This window comes from Malus domestica, chromosome 10 (genome assembly GCF_042453785.1).
Source record: "Malus domestica chromosome 10, GDT2T_hap1".
NCBI lineage: Eukaryota > Viridiplantae > Streptophyta > Magnoliopsida > Rosales > Rosaceae > Malus > Malus domestica.
Genome location: NC_091670.1, coordinates 25,864,227 through 25,883,283, shown reverse-complemented (window position 1 = coordinate 25,883,283; position 19,057 = coordinate 25,864,227). Strand labels below are relative to the sequence as shown.

Genomic DNA, 19,057 nt, shown 5'->3' with positions numbered 1-19,057 from the left:
GACGACAATGGAGGAGAAAATTCCAGCCATCTCACATGCAAATAGGGATCAACAGAGGATTTCCGGCCTACCTAAGCTCGTCGACATGATTCATTTCGTGTTTCAATTTGTTAAATGTTCTGCCATCACAAAATAAGAGCTTGTGCACAAGCTAATTTGGAAATGTTGATGGGATTGTTGATGCGGTGAATGAATATATATATATATAGGGTTTTGGTTGATGTGGTGAGAAATTCCAAGCTAAATTGGAATTGTTCATCGTGATTCGTGAGAAATTGCAAGCTCCAAAGCAAATATTAGGATGCAAAGATTGTGGTAGGTGAGATTGTTGATGTGGTGAATGAATATATATAGGGGGTTTTGGTTTCATGTTTTCTAATCCTGCACTGAATAGGAATTATGTTCCCTAACTACATACAATCTCCTGTTGTGGTCAATGTGCTCAAACTCTAATCCAATTAAAAAACGATATCCATCTCCACTCACATGTGTAAATGGGATTTATGTTTGGACTAGAACACTTGTTTTTGTGATTCGAAAAACAAATTTCCTTCCAAAGTCGGGACTTCGAAAACAAAAGTGACCACTTATGATGTTAAAAAGGAATAATCTTTGAATGTAGAGATAAATGCTCTTTTGTAAGAAATAAAAGGACTTCTAGAAGATAAATTATGTTGGACTTTATCTCAATCATGTCATGACCGGCCCAACAAACTAGATGTCGATTTTTGTGTGTTTGCTAGATTTGATTTTGAACGATACTTTTTATTTTGTTGAAGAAGATATTTTATACAAAATGAAAGAAAAAACGAATTTTTTTTTTTTTGAAATAATCCGAAATTATACTTAGATTAACATGAAAGTTTATCCATTTACGAAACGTGAAATTTAAGAACAAAACCGTCATCTTAATAGTCCTCGCATATAAATCACCATTCATGGTCTCACATGAAACATTAACAAGGTTGGGTAAACTAGTAGAAGTACAAATATGAATTTGGTCATTAATGAACAATATTTTGCTACTAATGACACTAATCAAGTGGACTCCAAATCTACAGTAAAATATCATCAAACCTCAACATTAATCACGCTTCCAAAAATAATAAAAATATAGTCCTTGGCTAAAGAATTTATTGTTTACATTCAAAATTTGACCTTTAATTTTATAATTGTCAGTTTTTATAAAAAATTTATAACAAAAGCTAAAAACTCGCTTAAAAGACCAATGTGCCCTCCAAATCATATAAAAGAAACAAAAAGCCAAATAGATGCATTTTATTTTCTTTCGTTTTTGCTTTTATCACTTGTAGGGTTTGAGCATTCTCATATCCCACCCAAGAAATTTGTAGTAGTCGTTTTGATGAAAATTGTCATTACGCGTTCTTGTGGCATTTTACATCTATGTTCTTAACACAAAAGGCAGCTAGAATTAAGCATTTAATTAAGAGACAGAATTGAGAAAGAAAATTGGATACTCCATGGACTTGGAAAAATAAAAAGAAGGGAGACGGAGGAAGGTTTTTACCCAATAACATGTAATTCTTAACAAAATTTGGTGTGCAAACCAAATGATATGTTATTAATAAGAAGCAAGCACACTTATCAACACTTAATCATAATCCAATCATGAACATCCACGTCATTTTTTTTTTGTCAAATGATAGAATTTGTTAGAGTAGATATTTTATTAGCCATTGACAGGGTTTGAACCCACATCGTCATGCAAGGGTTTTCCACCACTATGGTAAATGGCCACTTACGCTCAACATCCACGTCATTTATTTTGCAAAATTTAGTTTAAAATTTTGGTGTCTCTAGCACTATCCCAAATAACAGTGCTCTCTTGATATGGAAGATAACACATTTGCCCAACGAATCTATTTCGTGGGAGGCAACGGGAAAATTTTCCCTCCACCAGAGAACCCTATTAAAATACCCAAAAGCCCCCAACTGGCCATTTAGCCACTGCTCTCTTTCTCTCACCCTTAAAATCGGCAACTTTTTTATTGACTCCAAATTCCAAAGCTCTTTCTCTCTCTTCGCAATGAGTTGCTTAGAAACTCAAATGATTGCTTAACCCAGTTTCTCTCTAACCTTCAAATTGGAGAAACCCCATTTAAACCCAAAGCTCCGAGTTGCAGAAATTGACTCAATAAGCTCCAAAACCCCTGAGAAGCCAAAACAGTTCCGTCATAAGTTCTTATGGGAGTAGACCCCCAAAGCAACCAGCGGTTCAGATCCAATCTTCGAGATGAAAGATCGATTCTTGGTCCGAGGAAAACCCGATTGAGACCCATGTTGGAGCCTCTGAAAGGCTGTTGGAAAAGTAAGGTTTCGTGAATTTTGGTTCTTTATTATGTTTTCGTATTTTGTTCCTAACATTTTTGGTGGATTTTGATTGATTTTTTATTTTTGTGTGTGTGTTTTTTTCGTTGTTGTTGTAGGTATGAGATTTTGAATGAGTTTTTCAATTGCTTGGATGCTACGATTCGATTGTTGCAGTTGAGAGGTTTGATGCCAAGTTTTACCAATCTTCGCCCAAAAATCGAGTGTTTAACTGATAGGTCTTGAGAAAGGTTTCTTTTTAATCTATTATTTGGTTTGGTTGGTTGCTGAAGAAATCAATTAGGCATAAAAAGTTATTGATTTTATTTCTTCATCTGGTTTTTTAGGAGGTTTACAATTAGTCACTTGGCTCAACTGAAGTTTGTTTTACCTAAGGTTATTGAGATTACAAAAGTGCTTGTTAAGGATAGGATAACCAATAATATGAAGTCGGATCTTCGTGTCACCATGAATGTTGATGCAGTAGAGAATGACAACAAGTCAAAATATGAAGGTGGTGGGCATATGCATTTAAGGAGAGCCTTTCGCCATCAGCTTAGAGAGATTTCAAAATCTCAACCTGAGGTATAGATCTACTCATTTTCAGTGGTACACAACTAACATGGTTTAATTTCTTAAGTATTCTATATTATTGAATCTTCTAGTAAGATTTGAGGTTAATGGAATCCATTTTTACATTGGATATTTCGAGCAATCTCTGAGATTTTCGTTTGTTTAACTGTTTTCAAAAGTTTGAGCTTATTCCTTGTTACACTCTTTTCTAACAAGCTACTTAGCAATTCAAGATATGTTTTATTGGTACAACATTGTTTTTCTTGAACTAATTTTCAAATAACATGCAGTCTGAAAATGGGTTTTATGCTTTCAAGGTTATGAAATTCTAGAAGAAACTCTACCCCAACCATTCAATTGTGCAGAGCAACATATGCATCAAGATACGATTAAGTGTTCCTTATCATCATCTCCCGAGGCATTGATTGGTGTACACACAGTTGAGCAACCAAAAGCATTTAAAATCTCTCTTCAAGGTGATGCGACTGCAGATGAAACACATTTTAACTCCCTCTGAACAATCAAAGGAAGATTTGAATTCAAACATAAGCGGAATTCCTGACCCGTCACTGCCCACTGAGACATCATGTGAAGCATTAATAGCAGCTACCAGCAATAACAACTCATCTTCCTTAATTTTTTCGAAGACACTTTTCTCTACCAGCCTTCCACGGTCGAAATGTTTTAGTTCCAGAGTCAAATCCCAATATAATTTGCTCGATTGAGGAATCTAGTATTGCTGCGTCATCTTTTGAAACGCTAGTAGAATAACAACTAGCAATAACATATCATCTTCCTTGATCTTTTCAAAGCACTTTTCTCAGCCATATTTCCAAGCTCGAAATTTTTCAGCTTCAGAGTCAATTCCCAATATAGTTTGCTCCCCTGATGAAGTTGATACTGCTGCTTCATCGTCTGGCCAAGTGTCTGCAACACCAATGAAAGAACTCAACCCTATAGAAAATCAAAATGGTTTGCCCATGAAAAGTGCTAGCGTTCAAACTTGCTTCAGCTTCATCGAAAGAGATAGGCCCCATAGAAAATTTGCACATAAAAGGTGCTAGTATTCAATACACTCTACCAAAGGTTACTTCAACTTCTGCCAAATTGATGTTAGCCAAACCAGTATTGCACCCACCAATGTGCTGTTATATAAGCCCAGATGACGATTATACTAGTTCTCTAGAAAAATTGGTTGGTTGTCCTCCACGCTTTAGGTCACTGAAATTTGACACTCCTGTGAATAAGAAAAAGGTTGACGATGAAGTACTTGATATGGACAATGCATCAATTGATAATGGCTTTTTTGATACTCTTCTGGAATTGGTATATCATGTCTCATATGTCTATAGTTCTATAAAAGTTGCTGGAGCTTACTTTAACCACCTGCACAAAATTTTATTTACTTATGACAACATTTTGTCTACTTATTATGTGAAAGCTTTCTGAAATTGACTTTAGCTTAAGTGGTGTACTGTAATATTACTAAGTTCATTCAACCCACAACATTGTTTTTGTTCAACCCTTTTTCCACGTTCCACGGTATTCAACAGAAAGAAGGTCGTATGGCACCTTTGGATACAACCATATGTGACATGCTCAACCCTGAAATTTCTCAAACACCAAGGTAGGCACATGCTGGCCGATACCCGAAGGTGACGAAACCAAATTAACATGCATGAGAACTATAAAGAACGAACGAACATAAATTAAACTCGTAAATTAAACTTTGAATATGCAATTGTGGAACATGTTCAGAGCATACAACTAATCCAGAATATTGTAGAAGGAATATTATAAAAATGTCGAACAAAGGGAAGGGTCTTACACCGAGAAGACTCGAAGATACTGATACGGGAATGCCTTGACGCCGGGATTGTACACCTCGATTCTAAGTCTTGAGGGGGCATAAAACAAAACATGAGTGGACCAAGTTAAATAATACTAAAGCAGTTATTCTTCAAATGTACTAACCCCCAGTTTAGAAAACTCATATAGCATAATAAGTAATAGGTTTTCTGAAAACCCTAGTATGCCATAAAACCTTTCATATATCATATAAAGTGTGCTTAGAAGTGGTTTCATAATCGTTCAAAGGCACTACATCGCCCGACCGAAACCATATATAAGTATCATTCGCCCGAAGGCCCTTCATCACCCGACCAAAGCCATATATAGGTATCATTGGCTCGAAGGCCCTTCATCACCTGACCGAAGCCATATATAAGTAAATAAGTATCATTCACTAAGTAAGCACATAAAATCATGAACATAATCTTTCCAAAATATATATCATCGGAGCTCAATAGCTCCAACATCATATCCTACACCATAGGAGTGTTCTAGCTCAAAACATCATCATAAACCATGTTCGTAAGTATGTAGTCATAACTATTTCAGAGAATGTAAATCTGCTAAAGCATGATATTTCATAAAGCGTAAATCCAATTTATTCATAAATGTAGTCATAAAATCATGATTTTCATGTATGCATTTCTAATAATAAAATCATGCATTTTAGAAAGGGTCCACTCACAGATACTCCGTCTTCTAAGAGTCGTGCAAACTAGAGAAGATGGAAACACCACAAGAAAATGCACTTAAGCACATAAAGGGACCAATTAATAAAACTTTACTAAAATGACTGAATTTGGGAAAACGGACGTCGAAAAAACTAAGAGGGGACCTCGGGTACCCCACGCGCCGCCGCACACGCTGTCATGGGGCAGTGGCCTTGGGGGCCACGCGCCGAGTTGAGTCGTTGAAAAGTTGGCTAGAAAAGTTGTCAGCACCACCGTGGATGGCGCGCGCGCCCACGTGCTGATTATGGAATTGAGTATCCGACTCGGGTTAGGTCGAATCTGGTTAAAGGGTTGTTGGGTTGGGCCTGGTTATAGGTTTGGGCTAGGTGCCGAGTTGGACCCAATTTGCTAGGTTAGGTTTTGGATTGCAGGTCGGGTGAACCCGATTTTAGGATATGGGTCGGCCGGAATCTGGGTAGAGCTTCTAGAGCACCGTTGAGCTCATTTCTTCACCATTTTCAACGTACAAGCTATGGAAATGAAGCTTAGAAATAGAAGAAGAGGTTCGTACCAATTTGGAGCTGTGTGGTGGTCGGAATTGGCCGAAAAATGGCCTAGAAGTCTCGGGTTCTCACTGGAAAACTAGGAAAGCCTTCTCGAGGTGTTTTTGCGATGCCTCGATGCCCATAACACAGACACAATAAAAAAATGAACTACGAGAACAAAAGGAGAAGTTTTTGGAGTGTTTCCAAGGCTTACCCATGTCAGAGGTGATCAGACTTGTCGGATTTCCCCTGTTTTCCCACCGGCTCCCAAGATGCCCAGGTCTCGGTGTCTGCACTTGCAGAGGAAGAAGAAGGACGAGAGGTGTGAGAGAGTCATGAGGGAGGTCAAAGAGAAAGAGTGTGTGTGAAGATTGTTGGGTCCTGTGTGTGTGTGGGTGAGCTCAGGGAAAAATAGAGAGGTAGAGAAAAGAGGGAGCTGAGGGAAGTCATGGGGAAAGGGAGAGGGAAAGAGGGAGTGGGTCGAAGGACCAAGGTGTAAGGGTGGGCCCCACAAGGCACACCAAATAAGACCAAAAGCAACCATTTAAAATAAACACCCTAACCAAAGTGAAATCTCGAAATTGCCCTTGACGTTCTGTAAAATCCGGGACGGGTTGTTACAATATGTATTTTGTTTGTTTAAGTTTGAAGAAGAATCGTATTTGTTCAACATAGATGTATTTAGTTGCCCTCGAGGTTATGAAAGTTTTTGGAACCATTTTAAGTTGAAACTTTTACATTGTTGAAAATCAATCGCAATATCAATCATTAAGGCGTTCTTTATGCAGCATTTCCTTGCATCTATTTGGACTTGAATATATGAACAACATTTTTTAGAAGTATCCATTCATCTTTCTACAACTCAAAGATGAGGAGAGGATGGCAATGGAGGAGCAAATTCCAATCATCTCACATGCAAAGAGGGATCAGCAGAGGATTTCCGGCCTACCTATGCTCGTCGACATGATTCATTTCGTATTTCAGTCATTCAACTATTCTGCCATCACAAAAGAAGAGCTTGTGCACAAGCTAATTTGGAATAATTTTGAATTTACCGACACAAGTACGCCATCGTATAAAAGTAAATCATTTCCATTACGGTTCACGAAAGCTCCTGGTGAACCTAACTCCGTTTCTATTATCTTCACAGATGAAGTTGAAGAGCAGCTTACCTTGCTGCTAGATCTGGTTCCAGAATGGATTTCTGAAGAAAAGTCGGAATCCGGAGGAGATTTGCTTTTGATCCAGTGAGTTTTATCTAGTCCTGGTGAACCTAATTGTTTGATGACATTTGATCTCTGTTCTTGCAGCATTAACAAAATGTCAAATCCAGATTCGATACGGGCACGGCTTGAAGCAGCAAACTAGCAAAGTAATCTGGACAGTGCTGGGATTTCTGAAGGTTGCTGTAAAATGAAGATTTAGGGATGGTGTACGATTTCCTGTCTCATTAATTAATTGTTCATGTAAAGCACATCTAATTTTGGTGTTCTTTCGGCGGCATAGAAAATGCTTCACTGGAGAATGCGTTATCTTCGACCATAGAAATTAGGATACATTTCTTTTTTCTAACAAGTAATTGTTCGGTCCAACATCACGTAATGTTATCGCATGGTAAATTTTTGGTACAATGATCATTTGCACCTATGTTCGAATCTGCGTCCCTAATCACGAAGATAACCTCCATAGCCACATGAGAAATTAACACAATTTGAGTGAAGAGTAAAGTATAAAATTTGGCTGTCAAATAGAATCCATTCCCTCTACCAATGAGATTCAACAGGATCCCTACTAAAAAAACATCAAACTAATCTAAACATTAATCAATATCCTCTTCCTATTTCCATGCACCTGCAGACCTTCCACAGATCCCTCGGTGCAGTGAATCCCCGATATAGCAAAACGAAAAACATGCTCTGGAAAGCGATACAAAATATAACCCCTCGTCGCAAGTAGCTAAAGACCTGTATGGCTCAACAGCAAAATCCATATGGCAGAGACTGAATCTTTACCTAGAAAGAATTAGAAATGTAGGATAGATGCTCAGAACGATCTTCTCAAGCACCTTACTAATCTTTGGCAACATTAGGAAACTGCAGCAACTTAAGCGGTACTCTTCTTGTTTCTAAAGCTTTCCTTCAGCAACGCAAATTTCTTCTTGCATTGAACCACAGACTTCCCCGGAACAGCAGCAGCAACTCGCTCCCAACGCTGAGCGGCTTCCTTTGGAAAGGTTTTCAGAGCCTGAACCAGCGCTTTTTCTTGTACAGCAGACCATACATCTTGCTCGGAACCTGACAACAATCCATTTTCAACAATCGGATATGTAGGAGTTTGGTCTTTTGCACTTACGCTTGCCGACTCTCCCGCTTCATCTGTCTTCACGGCAGGTGTTTCAGTGGCCTGAGTAGTCGGTACCCCTTCTACTTCAACTCTGGTAGTAAGTGGAGAAGCGATAGATGGTGAGGGTTTCCTTTTTTCAAGAAAAGAATCAAAAGCTTTGCTAGAATCAGGTTTCTGGAGGAGGACCGTTTTTGTTGCCTTCAAAATTTCTTCAACGGATCTTCCAGTACCAATATAATCTGAAACAACCTCCCACCTCCGAGATGTTCCTTTTGGAAATTTTACCATTCCTTTTCTCAAAAGCTCAATTTCTTCTCTGCTCCAAGGCTTCTCTTCCTTCTTCTCATAGCTGGCTAACTGAACAGTACCATTGGACTTCACGGAACCATTCTGTTGTTCTGCTTTCTTCTCTTCTTCTTTCTTACCCACCAAATCGTCTTTATATCCACATGCATCTCTAAGGACTTCTGCTCTCTCCAGCCCCTCTTTGCCCTCCATCTTCTCACATATACTCCTAAGCTGCTCGGTACCAACAGACGAACAGAGACTTTCCACATCATCCTCAGAAAGATTGAGCAAACGCTTCGAAGTAACAGGCCCTGAAACTGTTCGAAGGCGAGCCCGCTCTTTCCGCAGGAGCTTCTTCTCTTTCTCCTTCAGCTTCTTCTGCTGTAAAGCTGTTTCTGCAGCTCGTTTGGCATCCTCCTCTTTCCGTCTCCTCTCCTCTTCTGCAGCCCTGGCTGCTTCCTCCTCCTGTAATTTCTTGGCCATGTATTTGGCCTCTTTTTTCCTCTGCTTCTCAGCTTTCTCTGCTTCCTTTCTTCTCTGTATTCTCGGGTCTCTTTTATATGCATTGTCAACAAGAGTACGAATTCGTGCATACTCCTCCTTCCTAGCCTTTTCTGAAAGTTTTGCATTCTGCCTCTCCATCCATCTCTTATGGTCACGAGACTCTGCTTGCTCAAGATCAAACTCGTCAGCATGTGGGAACTCTCTCCAACTCTTGAAGGTGTACCAGAAGTCATAGAAATTGTCTACTTCCTTCAGTGGAGTATTCTCATCGCCTAAAAATAGGATTGGTTGGTTAACTGACCACCGCCCATTCCTCATAAAAGCAGGACCAAACACTCTGAAGAAGTCCTGTGGGGCACATTCAGTGGGGATCTCATCATCAAACTCATCAGTGGAGTCATAGATCCTTCGCTTCACAGGATCAATTAACACCTCATACGCTTCTTGGATGGACTTAAAGTGACCCTCTATCTCGTCCTTCTTTGTTTGTTTTGCAGCTTCAGTTTCCTCATTGAGAAGAAGAGAAGCCTGTTTGTCAGGGTGGTATTTCAGGGCAGTCTCACGATAGCTTTTTCTTATCTGCTCCTCAGTTGCAAGGTATCTTAAATGACTCAAACCTAACAGTGCATAGTGATCTTGTTCTTTGCCTTCGCCACCAGATTTCTTCTTACCTTTGCTGCTGTACGAATCAAATGATGGTATAGAAGTCTGCTCCTTGTTATTAACCACCTTCTCATCTTCAACTTCTTTCTTTTCCTCCACACACCCACGAAGCTTCAGAGCGACAGCATGGAAAGAATGCCCGGCTGGTTCACGATTCAAAGCCTTGACAGGAAGGCAGTTTGAAGAAGCATACAGCGGTTGACCATCTACCAACTCTTGGGAGTACGAAATAAGGCGAAACTTGCTTTGGAAAGGCATGATGATTATATCAAACCCACAGTAGCCAGATAAATCGACAAATTTAGTACCCCAAGAAAAAGCTCCAGTGCACTTCAAAATCCTCTTAATATAAATGCACAATCCCCACACTGCACTAACAAACAAAGAAAAAATCAACCCGAATAACTCCGATACGGAAAGATGAAAATAACTAGGAATTTGACATGTATAGAGCAATGAACACATAATTAAAACACAAACACACCTGCATTATAAAAATAAAAATAAATAATAATAATTCAAGAACGCTAGCTCAAATCACATAAACCCCAATATTTTCAAAAAATTAACAATATTAATAGCAAAGAAACAAACTTTAATCACATAACCCTCAAAATTAGTTTCATAAATTAAAATACTTCCCGGTTAACACCATAAAACCATTCATTTGTTATATTATGCACTCATTTATTACTCTATCAACCAAAATTATTATTATTTTTTCTTTTTTTAAAAAAAAGGAAACATTTCCATTTCATATTGGATTGCAGAAAAAATTACTAACGAGCAATGCAAAAATATAAAAAAAAATACAAAGATTCAGCAAAGAAGATAAACGGCGGCTATGAAGAAAAGTCTCAAACCTCGAGGAGAGCAGATGGAGGCGATGAGGGTTTGACGGAGGAGCTCGATGACTGCTTGATCGACGATCGAAGGTCCGCCGGAGTTTATAGTTGGAGACGCAGTCGTTCGCTCGGCTCGTTGGGGGTTTTGGTGGTTTCACATATATAAGGCTTCCAACTTCAAAATGCCCTAATCGATTGCAATTGGGGAAACGATGGCTCGCGATCTGCCACGACCACGTGTCACCTGACTTTGGTTTATTTGTTACCTGATAATCCTGGGCCACCGCTCGTTTAATGGGCCCAAATACTCTGGTTTGTTTGGGCTTAATTAGGAAACCAACGACAGGTCTTAAGCTCAGTCTGGTAAATGAAGATTGAAGAAACAAATGGGACGAGCATCTCCATGGTATACGCTTTTGCCTGGCTACATTCTCATGCCCTAACGCCTCAGAGCATCTCCAATGACAATCTTTAATAGAATCCCTACAATCGTATAGTTCTTAAATACAAGGACAAATGACTTTCAATGGATCAGAATTGAAGTTCTCAAAGTATCTTAATACATAGGGACTTGGCGGATACCTCAAAAGAATTCTCAAACATGAGTACTACATATAGGGACTCAAATTGTGGACTCTATATTAATTTTGAGTGAGAACGTGTTTTTTCCTTGTGTTTTGAACCCACCCAAGTGGGGCAACTTCTCATTTGCCTTTTTTTTAAATTCTTGAAAAGTCTATGGTAAAGATAGTTATTTTTTTATTTTTATCAATGGTAACAATATTTCAATGAAATGAAAAATATTTTTTTAATATTTTAGTCGTTATATTTAGCTACTGTACTATAAGGAGTTTTCATTGTAGATAATATTCTTTTAGAGACTTGAATATTTCTCTAAAATTCCTAAATGAGTCCATAAAGGTGGTGGTGGGAGTCTGTACTTATTGGAGATGCTCTAAGGACCTTCTTAAAGTATGATTTTATATGAATTTTCTGTCACTTCAAATTTAATGTCAATTCTCCACTAACATCATGAATATTGTGCCAAAAGGGTAGCCACTTAGCACTATAGCATAAGGATATTCTTCTTCATTTAATACTACGATATAATGATATTCCTATTATTTAGAATAGAGCCGTATTCTATAGTTATGATTAGAGTGGAGACACCCAACTTGTAATATCTCCATGGATAATGTCTGTTTTTTATTTTTGGTAAACCCATGGATATTGTATTGACAATTAAATGTATGAGCAGAACTCGGAACTCAGAGCTCATTTGGAAGTGCTTTTAAAATTATTGAAGAACCAATCTTTAGTAATAACGTAATTGAATTTTGAAAAACAAATTCTGTCTAATCAATTTCAATCATTTTAAAAATGGGAGACTTTGGATGCGGCCCTTAGTTATGAATATTCTTTGATTGAAACATTGTTGGTTTTTAATTTTTGATCGAGGTCCCTGAAATTAATGTGATAATTTATTTCTATGCACGTTACTATATTTTTTTAATTAAAAATTAGAAATTTTAGTTATTTATATAAATGAGATTTTAAATAAAAAAACCATAATTTGTGGGATTAAAAATATTAAAATATAAATATACTATTGTGTGTGTATATATATATACATGGGTACATTTATTAAAATTAACCAAAAAATTTATTGTATCAAAACATGGGTACATTCTTCAAAATCACCAAAAAAAAAGATATTAGGCTTAATAACATTAGTAAATTTCTTCGATTAAACTTGACATGGATACATTTTAAAATCAAAGAAAAAAGAATGTACCCATATAAGTTCAAAAATGGATTAGAAAAAAATTGAATAGATTTTATATAAAAAAAAAAAAGAGGGTACATTTTCATAAACAAATTGGTATATTTAAGAATGAGTACATTTTAAGATTAAAAAGTTTTACATGAATGGGTACATATAATTAGCATGGGTACATTTAGCAAAATAAAAAGTACAAAAAATATATATATGGGTAGAAAAACAAATAAACTTTAAAAAATATGAGCACAAAAAGAAATTAATACATGGGTATAAATTAAAACTGAAAATAAAATTGGTACAAGTTAAAAAAGAATTACAAATTAAAAACGGGTACAAATTAAAACTAAAAATATATGATAAAAAATTTATTCATAAATATAAATATACTAATTGTAACATTTTTAAAATTAAATGAATATATTTAGAAACAAAAAATATTTTATTATTGAAATAATTTATTATATTATTAATACTTAAAGACATAGATCAAAAATTAAAAAAAAAAAAAAAAATAATCAATCGAGTAACAGAGTAACAAAGGAAGAGAACATCTTTCCTTTAAAAATACTTTCAAAATTGAAAAACAAGTACGGTACAGATACGGGTAGCGGCTGAGTTGACGCTGGAGAGAAGAAAACCATGGCGTCTCTGCCTCCACAAATACGGCGCCGTTTTCTCAGCACCACCACCACCACCACCAATGTCTCAAGGAAATGGGCCGTGAAGGAAGTGACGAAGTCCAATTATTCCGAGTCCCTGGAGGAGTTCAAGAACCACTTGTCCAGTTCCGACTTCGTGGCCGTCTCGCTGCAGAAAACGGGGTCGCATCGTGCGCCGTGGCTCCGCCCCCAGCCCTTCGACACCGTCGACACGTCGTATTGGAAAGCCAAGTACGCCGCCGAGCGGTTCCAGCTTCTCCAGTTCGCCGCCTGCCCTTTCACTCTCAGAGCCTCTAAGCTCACCCTTCACCCGTCCGTACACTCTTACTATACCTATACATACACATATACATTTACATATACATATATATATATATGTATAATAATGTGACTTGGTGATGTGGGTTTGATGATATTGGTGCAGATACAACTTTGTATTGTTCCCAAGGGATGAATTGAAGATGGGGATGCCAACTTATAGCTTTTCAGCTCAAACATCACATTTGACTTCCATGGCGGAAGAAGGTTTTGATTTCAATGCCTGCATATATAATGGTAAGCCTCCCCTGTAAAGTTTTGGTGTTTAATTTCACTCCCCAGTTCTAATTTTGTGGAATATGATTTTACCCAAGTTAATATTTTTACGAAAACTAGAGAAGAAATTACGGAAAGAAATTTGTCTCGATGAATTGGGGAAACTGTACAATTTGGGATTTTGCAAGTCTGTAACTTTGATGTTGTTTTGAGATTTTGTGTTTTTCTAATGAGACAGGTATTTCGTACTTGTCTAGAGCACAGGAATCTGCGGCTAAAGTTCGGATAGGGAATCCGGCCGCCAGCAGCTGTGTAACGAACACTTCTTCGACCCATACCATTGCTGATACAGTTTTCGTAGAAAGAATTAAATCGCGAGTTACGCATTGGAAAACTGCATTCAAAAGCACAAAGAAAGATGGTAAGGACAGAAAAGGGTTCTAGATTCTATTTCGATTTTGTTATATTTTGTGTTAAAATGTGTTTCCTCTTGTCATTTTGCAGATGCTCTGTTGAGTTCCTTAAGAAAAATTGTAATGCGAAGTGAAATGTGCGGAACAAGACCTTGCATGGATCTAGATGTTTGTAGTGAACGTCAAGTCCAGCTTGCACTGGAGGTATGTTGATCGTTTGTTCTTTTTAATCCTTTTTTCTGGTGCCACCATGCCGGTATATTTAATCAGAATTTTATCCCATTCAATGTTTTTTTTCGTTGGTTACAGATGTTGAAGGAGTTCTCTGATGACCTTGTTCCTTTAATAATCCCAGCAAGGGGCGGAGGAACTCAGGCTGTTCGTGTTGTTTTGACAAGTTCTAAAGAGGACAGGGAATTGTTTGAGGTAGTGACGTGATTTTCAAGTCTTGGTGTTTTGCATCATCAGGCTTTTTATAAAGCATTTGGTTTGAATGTGTGCTTGCAGAGAGAGCTTCAAAACCTCGAGGAGGAACAGAACAAGAGAGTTCGTGGATTTCGAGAGGTGATCGATTTGATTTCTGCTTCACAGAAACCTGTTGTCTCCCACAATTCCCTTAATGGTGAATCTCTATTTAATAAATATATGTGAGCTTTAATGCCCTTGACTTGGCCTCTGTTCTTTTCTAGTTTCTCAACTTATAGTTTAATTTTGCTTTGTGCAGATTTCACAGTTATTCATTCAGAGTTTCTCTCTCCCCTGCCGACTAATGTAGATGAGTTTGTGGGTTCCTTGCGCTCGGTTTTCCCCCACATACTTGATGTCAGCCATCTGATGAAGAATATTCCTGCAGCTATTTCATACTTGAATAATCATTACTTCACACCCATTGATATGGAAATTTCGCCTCAAGGTATAGTCAATACCGTCACTATGTTTGGATGAGGGAAATAAACTTGGAATTTGGATAAAAGTCAGAATTTATAAATTGACATGCACCAATTCCCTTGTTTGGACTTATAACATAGAAATTTAGAATTTTCGCGTGGAAAAAAAACTTGGAATTTGGGGCCTCTAATTTCCAAGTTTAAATTCCATGTAAATAGGTGTCATTTCCCAATTTCTATGATTGGGAGTTTAAAATTAACAAATTTCGTTTTCCATTCCATTGTTCTTTTAAGTTAACCAAACAACAAAATTCACAAATTCTAGAAAATAAAATCCCTTCATTTCAATTTCCATCATTTTAAAATTCCTTAGTAATCTTAAATTTCTTCATCCAAACATAGTTTACTTTTCACATAACACACAGACACAGTCGGATGGAGTGCAGTAATCACATGTTTGTTGCTCTTGTGGGTTTACTTGGTTCTCTTGTGAATTTCTTGTGTCAAATCACTGTTTCGAAGATATTTTTACCTCATTTTTGTGAGATTGGTTTCCATCATGCCCTCTTTACTTCAGAGCAAACCTAACTTCTTTTGAGTTGTCATCTACAGAAAATGAAGGCAACATTCATAATCTTTGTGTTGTGAAGATGTGCTACTTTTTTGCAAAGCTCTGCTCCATTCTGAAAATTTCCGAAAATGCTATGGTATCTAACAATGCACTGTTGGATCCAGCCCTCGAAGAGTATACAAACATTTCCAATCCGTGTTCTGACAACCCCCAAGAATCAACCAATGGGGATATCAGAGTCTGGACAAAGAACATGAGAAAGGTCAGCTGTGATCATTTGGTATTCTTATGGGGATTCAGAAATGGGATGACTGCGGGGATGCTCAAGAGCTTGTTGCACAAGTCACATGCCGTCTTCTCTGAAGAATTTGATGTTCGGTTAGTGGATAAGAGCTGTGCCATTGTTGTTTTCTGGCAACCTGCTTTATCCCAAACTTTTCTGGATGCCGTCAGTAGTGAAGAGATTTGTGATTCTTTAAGGGAGATTGTTTCGGAGGGCCTAAGAGCATCGAATTATGAAACTTACAATAGAGTCTGCAGGTTAGGCTTGTGGGAGGCAGATTTAGCAGAGTCCATGGACAAAGCCTTGGAAGACTCGGACTGCCTTATGGAAGCTAATTCATCTACATATTCTAAAGACATTTATTGGTCTAGCGACTCAACGATTAATTTTGATGACTTGTAATATGTGAAACTCCATATGTTAGAAATGAGATCAGTTTTGTTCCAAAACTCGTTGTTGAACAATCGAGAATTGTTGTCGTGCTATCCCAAACATGGAGAGCAATCAGGCATTGCCCTCGATTCTGGAGGTTATCTGAACAAAACCTTTTCTTTTAGTTAATTGTATGACACACGATGCATAGCAATGACCAGTACAGCAGAATCGAAAACCAAAAATTGCTGTCCATGTAATTTCTTCTAGTTTGCTTGCATCAAACGCATCTTAAATGTTCATTTAGCAACTCCAGGAGGAGAGGATCTTGCAACTTTCAACTTTTTCTACCAAAATATTTCCAGAAGCGCTTTCAATCCTTTCTAAAAGCACTTCCAAATTAGTCTTCTGCTGCATTCATTGACTGTAGCAGGCGCAACAATCATCTTCTTGAGCACAGGTGAACTTGAAAGCACAAACCTGATGAAATCTAGTTCAGCTTCGACACCAGAGATGCCGGTTATTTTCACAAGTCGCAGTTTGGTCAATAAGCAATTCTGGTTGTTGTCTAACCCATAGTCCACATCTCCCACAACAGCCTGATCTTTTTTATTGGCCTACACAAGTCTACATCATCAGACATGCATGCATCAACAGAATAAAATTAAACTCACCCGAATTTCAAGCTCCTGTAGAGCAGGGAAGCTTCTCAGATGACAGAAAGTAGTTAAAATATCATTCGCATCATTGAAGCTTATGTGTACAGGCAGAAAGTTCAGGTCTCGGTGCAGTTGAGGAAGCTTTCCTGGTAAGACTCCGACAGCTAAATACTGGTGCAGAAAGGTTCAGAAAACAGAAGATTGAAAGTATAAGGTCAAATTTCTGATTGCCAGAAAATCTGATTACGGACTGAAAACTAAGAACCACAAAATCCATTACCTTTAATAAGTAATTTTCAATTGGTTTTTTAGCCAAAATATCATTGAGATTTGCATAACACATCATTTTGCTTCCTAAAATTGAAAATCAATAGAAATGGTCATTGAGATTATCCACCATCCATTATTTTAGTTCTTCTGTTAAAAACTCCGTTAAATGTCCCGAAGCTCTTGACAAAAAATTTGGACAATTTTCAAAGCTTCGTAACTCAATCTAACCAAATTCGACCTATAATATATCAAAATGAAGATAGGAAAGTGTAAAATAAGATTAAACTGGATAAACTTTAAACATTCATAACTTCTTCAATACTCAACGAAATCGAATGATTCAAAAACAAAAATCATACTTCTCCACGAGACAAAAAAAAATGATACCTTACTCGACGACTAAATCATCGTCGTGGTTTGGCCGGAACACTTTTACAAAAAGAAAAGTTTATCAAACACACAACTTTATTTTACAGTGATTTATTCTTACAGCACAACAGAAGCAATTTTTTTTTATAAATACAGCAATACCAAACCAACGTTAATCAAAGGGTAGTAATCTCTCAACTTTAACCCAATTGGAGCAATGGTTCATGAACTAAAAATCCAATACTATTGATCCCTCAACTCATCAAAACGTGCATTTATGATCATTTTCGTCAATTTTGTTAGAACTTCTGTCAAAATGAGTCACGTACCATGCACATAAGACTGAATCAAAGGGCAAATATGGAAAATCAAATAAGAAAAATTGTATTTAATCCAATTGGAGAAAATAGTCCCTCAACTTTAACCCAATTAGAGCAATGATCCTTCAATTCTAATCCAATTGTAGCAATGATTATTCCAACATAACTCATTTTGACATAATTCTGTAGGAGTTGTCGAAAATGATCATAGCTATATGTTTTGATGAGTTGAAGGGCCAACGATTATAGATTTTTAGTTGAAGAATTATTGCTTCAATTCGGTTAAAGTTGAGAGACATTTGCTATAATTTACTCTTATTTTTAATAGTAGAGATATATTATAATCACATTTAGGTAAGACTTGAGAAAAAAAAATTGGTTTGTGCAAAAAAATAAAAAATTCGTGTGACAAGAGACTCGTACTGTTAAAAATGTAAAAAGATTTGTACACGAGGAATGCAAAATGACACAATTTTCCCTATGTTTCATATTTTGGTGTATTTTCCTCTTTTTCCATTTCGTGGTGGAGTTTCTATTTTCTTTTCTTTTTCATTTTACAACAAACCATTTTCTCAAAACCACGGTCATCAACAGCCAAATCTTTCCCGAACCTGAAACAAAACAATGGCGATGGCGAGCCTTCAGAGACTCCGTCACTCCCAAATCCTCCACCGCCTCCCTTCCCTCTCCCTCATCTCCAGATCCTCCGCCTCCTCCACCTCCCCATCCTCCTCCACCCACTCCGCCAAAGTCTCCGACCGAATCGTCAAGCTCTTCGCGATCGACGTCGACGGCCGCAAGCGCGAGGTCGTGGGCCTATCGGGCCACACTCTCCTCAAGGCCCTGGCCCAGAGCGGCCTTATCGAACCGGCCTCCCACCGGCTCGAGGACATCGACGCCTGCTCCGCCGAGTGCGAAGTCAACATCGCTCAGGAATGGTTCGACAAGCTCCCGCCGCGGTCCTACGACGAGGAGTACGTGCTGAAGAGGAACTCGAGGGCTAGGGTTCTCAACAAGCACTCCAGGCTCGGATGCCAGGTCGTCCTCACTCTGGAGCTTCAAGGTATGGTGGTTGCTGTCCCTGAGGCCAAACCCTGGGACATTCCATAAGCTTAGGGTAGTGAAATTCCAGGGATCTTACTCTGTTTTTGGATATAATAATGCGATTTTCTGGCTCCGCGGGAATTTTTTGGAACCAGTTGTTTAATGCTGTGGGTGTAATGCTTTGGATTTCCGTGTATGAATTGAGAAAATTGTTGCTCAATTTCATGATTTGAATATGTTGGAATGTTGAATTGCTTATTGTGGTTTCTGCCTGTCGTAATC

At 37.8% G+C, this 19,057-nt stretch overlaps 4 protein-coding genes across 5 annotated transcripts; 3 read left to right on the top strand and 1 right to left on the bottom strand.

Moving 5' to 3' along the window:
• Window positions 1-2,205: 2,205 nt before the first annotated feature.
• LOC108174269 (CDT1-like protein a, chloroplastic) lies at window positions 2,206-7,336 on the top strand. Its single transcript, XM_070806276.1, has 8 exons — window positions 2,206-2,339; window positions 2,448-2,567; window positions 2,676-2,913; window positions 3,726-3,958; window positions 4,119-4,227; window positions 6,806-7,031; window positions 7,119-7,215; window positions 7,279-7,336. The coding sequence occupies exons 1-8, from the start codon at window positions 2,206-2,208 to the stop codon at window positions 7,334-7,336; spliced, it is 1,215 nt and encodes a 404-aa protein (XP_070662377.1).
• Window positions 7,337-7,684: 348 nt separating this feature from the next.
• LOC114827660 (uncharacterized) lies at window positions 7,685-11,000 on the bottom strand. The gene is made up of 2 exons (XM_029109864.2): window positions 10,630-11,000; window positions 7,685-10,134 (listed from the first exon to the last, which is right to left on the bottom strand). Exon 2 carries the CDS (start codon window positions 10,022-10,024, stop codon window positions 8,072-8,074), a length of 1,953 nt encoding a protein of 650 aa, XP_028965697.2. The 5' UTR covers window positions 10,025-10,134; window positions 10,630-11,000; the 3' UTR covers window positions 7,685-8,071.
• Window positions 11,001-12,966: 1,966 nt separating this feature from the next.
• On the top strand, window positions 12,967-16,190 carry LOC103445520 (poly(A)-specific ribonuclease PARN-like). 2 transcript variants are annotated; one of them, XM_029109863.2, is made up of 8 exons: window positions 12,967-13,365; window positions 13,478-13,608; window positions 13,826-14,008; window positions 14,092-14,204; window positions 14,310-14,426; window positions 14,508-14,622; window positions 14,725-14,913; window positions 15,623-16,190. In XM_029109863.2, exons 1-8 carry the CDS (start codon window positions 13,034-13,036, stop codon window positions 16,141-16,143), a joined length of 1,701 nt encoding a protein of 566 aa, XP_028965696.2. In that variant the 5' UTR covers window positions 12,967-13,033; the 3' UTR covers window positions 16,144-16,190. The 2 variants fall into 2 exon arrangements, with proteins under 2 accessions (XP_028965696.2, XP_028965694.2); XM_029109861.2 differs by having other exon boundaries at window positions 15,500-16,190.
• A 2,011-nt stretch (window positions 16,191-18,201) lies between these two features.
• LOC103445337 (uncharacterized) lies at window positions 18,202-19,041 on the top strand. The gene has a single exon (XM_008384332.4). It carries the CDS (start codon window positions 18,356-18,358, stop codon window positions 18,839-18,841), a length of 486 nt encoding a protein of 161 aa, XP_008382554.2. The 5' UTR covers window positions 18,202-18,355; the 3' UTR covers window positions 18,842-19,041.
• The last annotated feature ends 16 nt before the right edge of the window (window positions 19,042-19,057 follow it).

Bases quoted from the DNA above. Each gene is read 5' to 3' on its own strand.
- LOC108174269 (XM_070806276.1), top strand. From the start codon at position 2,206: ATGGGAGTAGACCCCCAAAGCAACCAGCGGTTCAGATCCAATCTTCGA. The intron at 4,228-6,805 runs GTATATCATGTC...AACATTTTTTAG, and splicing joins TTGATACTCTTCTGGAATTG to AAGTATCCATTCATCTTTCT. The intron at 7,032-7,118 runs GTACGCCATCGT...TTATCTTCACAG, and splicing joins TTTTGAATTTACCGACACAA to ATGAAGTTGAAGAGCAGCTT.
- LOC103445337 (XM_008384332.4), top strand. From the start codon at position 18,356: ATGGCGATGGCGAGCCTTCAGAGACTCCGTCACTCCCAAATCCTCCAC.
- LOC103445520 (XM_029109861.2), top strand. From the start codon at position 13,034: ATGGCGTCTCTGCCTCCACAAATACGGCGCCGTTTTCTCAGCACCACC. The intron at 13,609-13,825 runs GTAAGCCTCCCC...CTAATGAGACAG, and splicing joins CAATGCCTGCATATATAATG to GTATTTCGTACTTGTCTAGA. The intron at 14,009-14,091 runs GTAAGGACAGAA...GTCATTTTGCAG, and splicing joins CAAAAGCACAAAGAAAGATG to ATGCTCTGTTGAGTTCCTTA.
- LOC114827660 (XM_029109864.2), bottom strand. From the start codon at position 10,024: ATGCCTTTCCAAAGCAAGTTTCGCCTTATTTCGTACTCCCAAGAGTTG.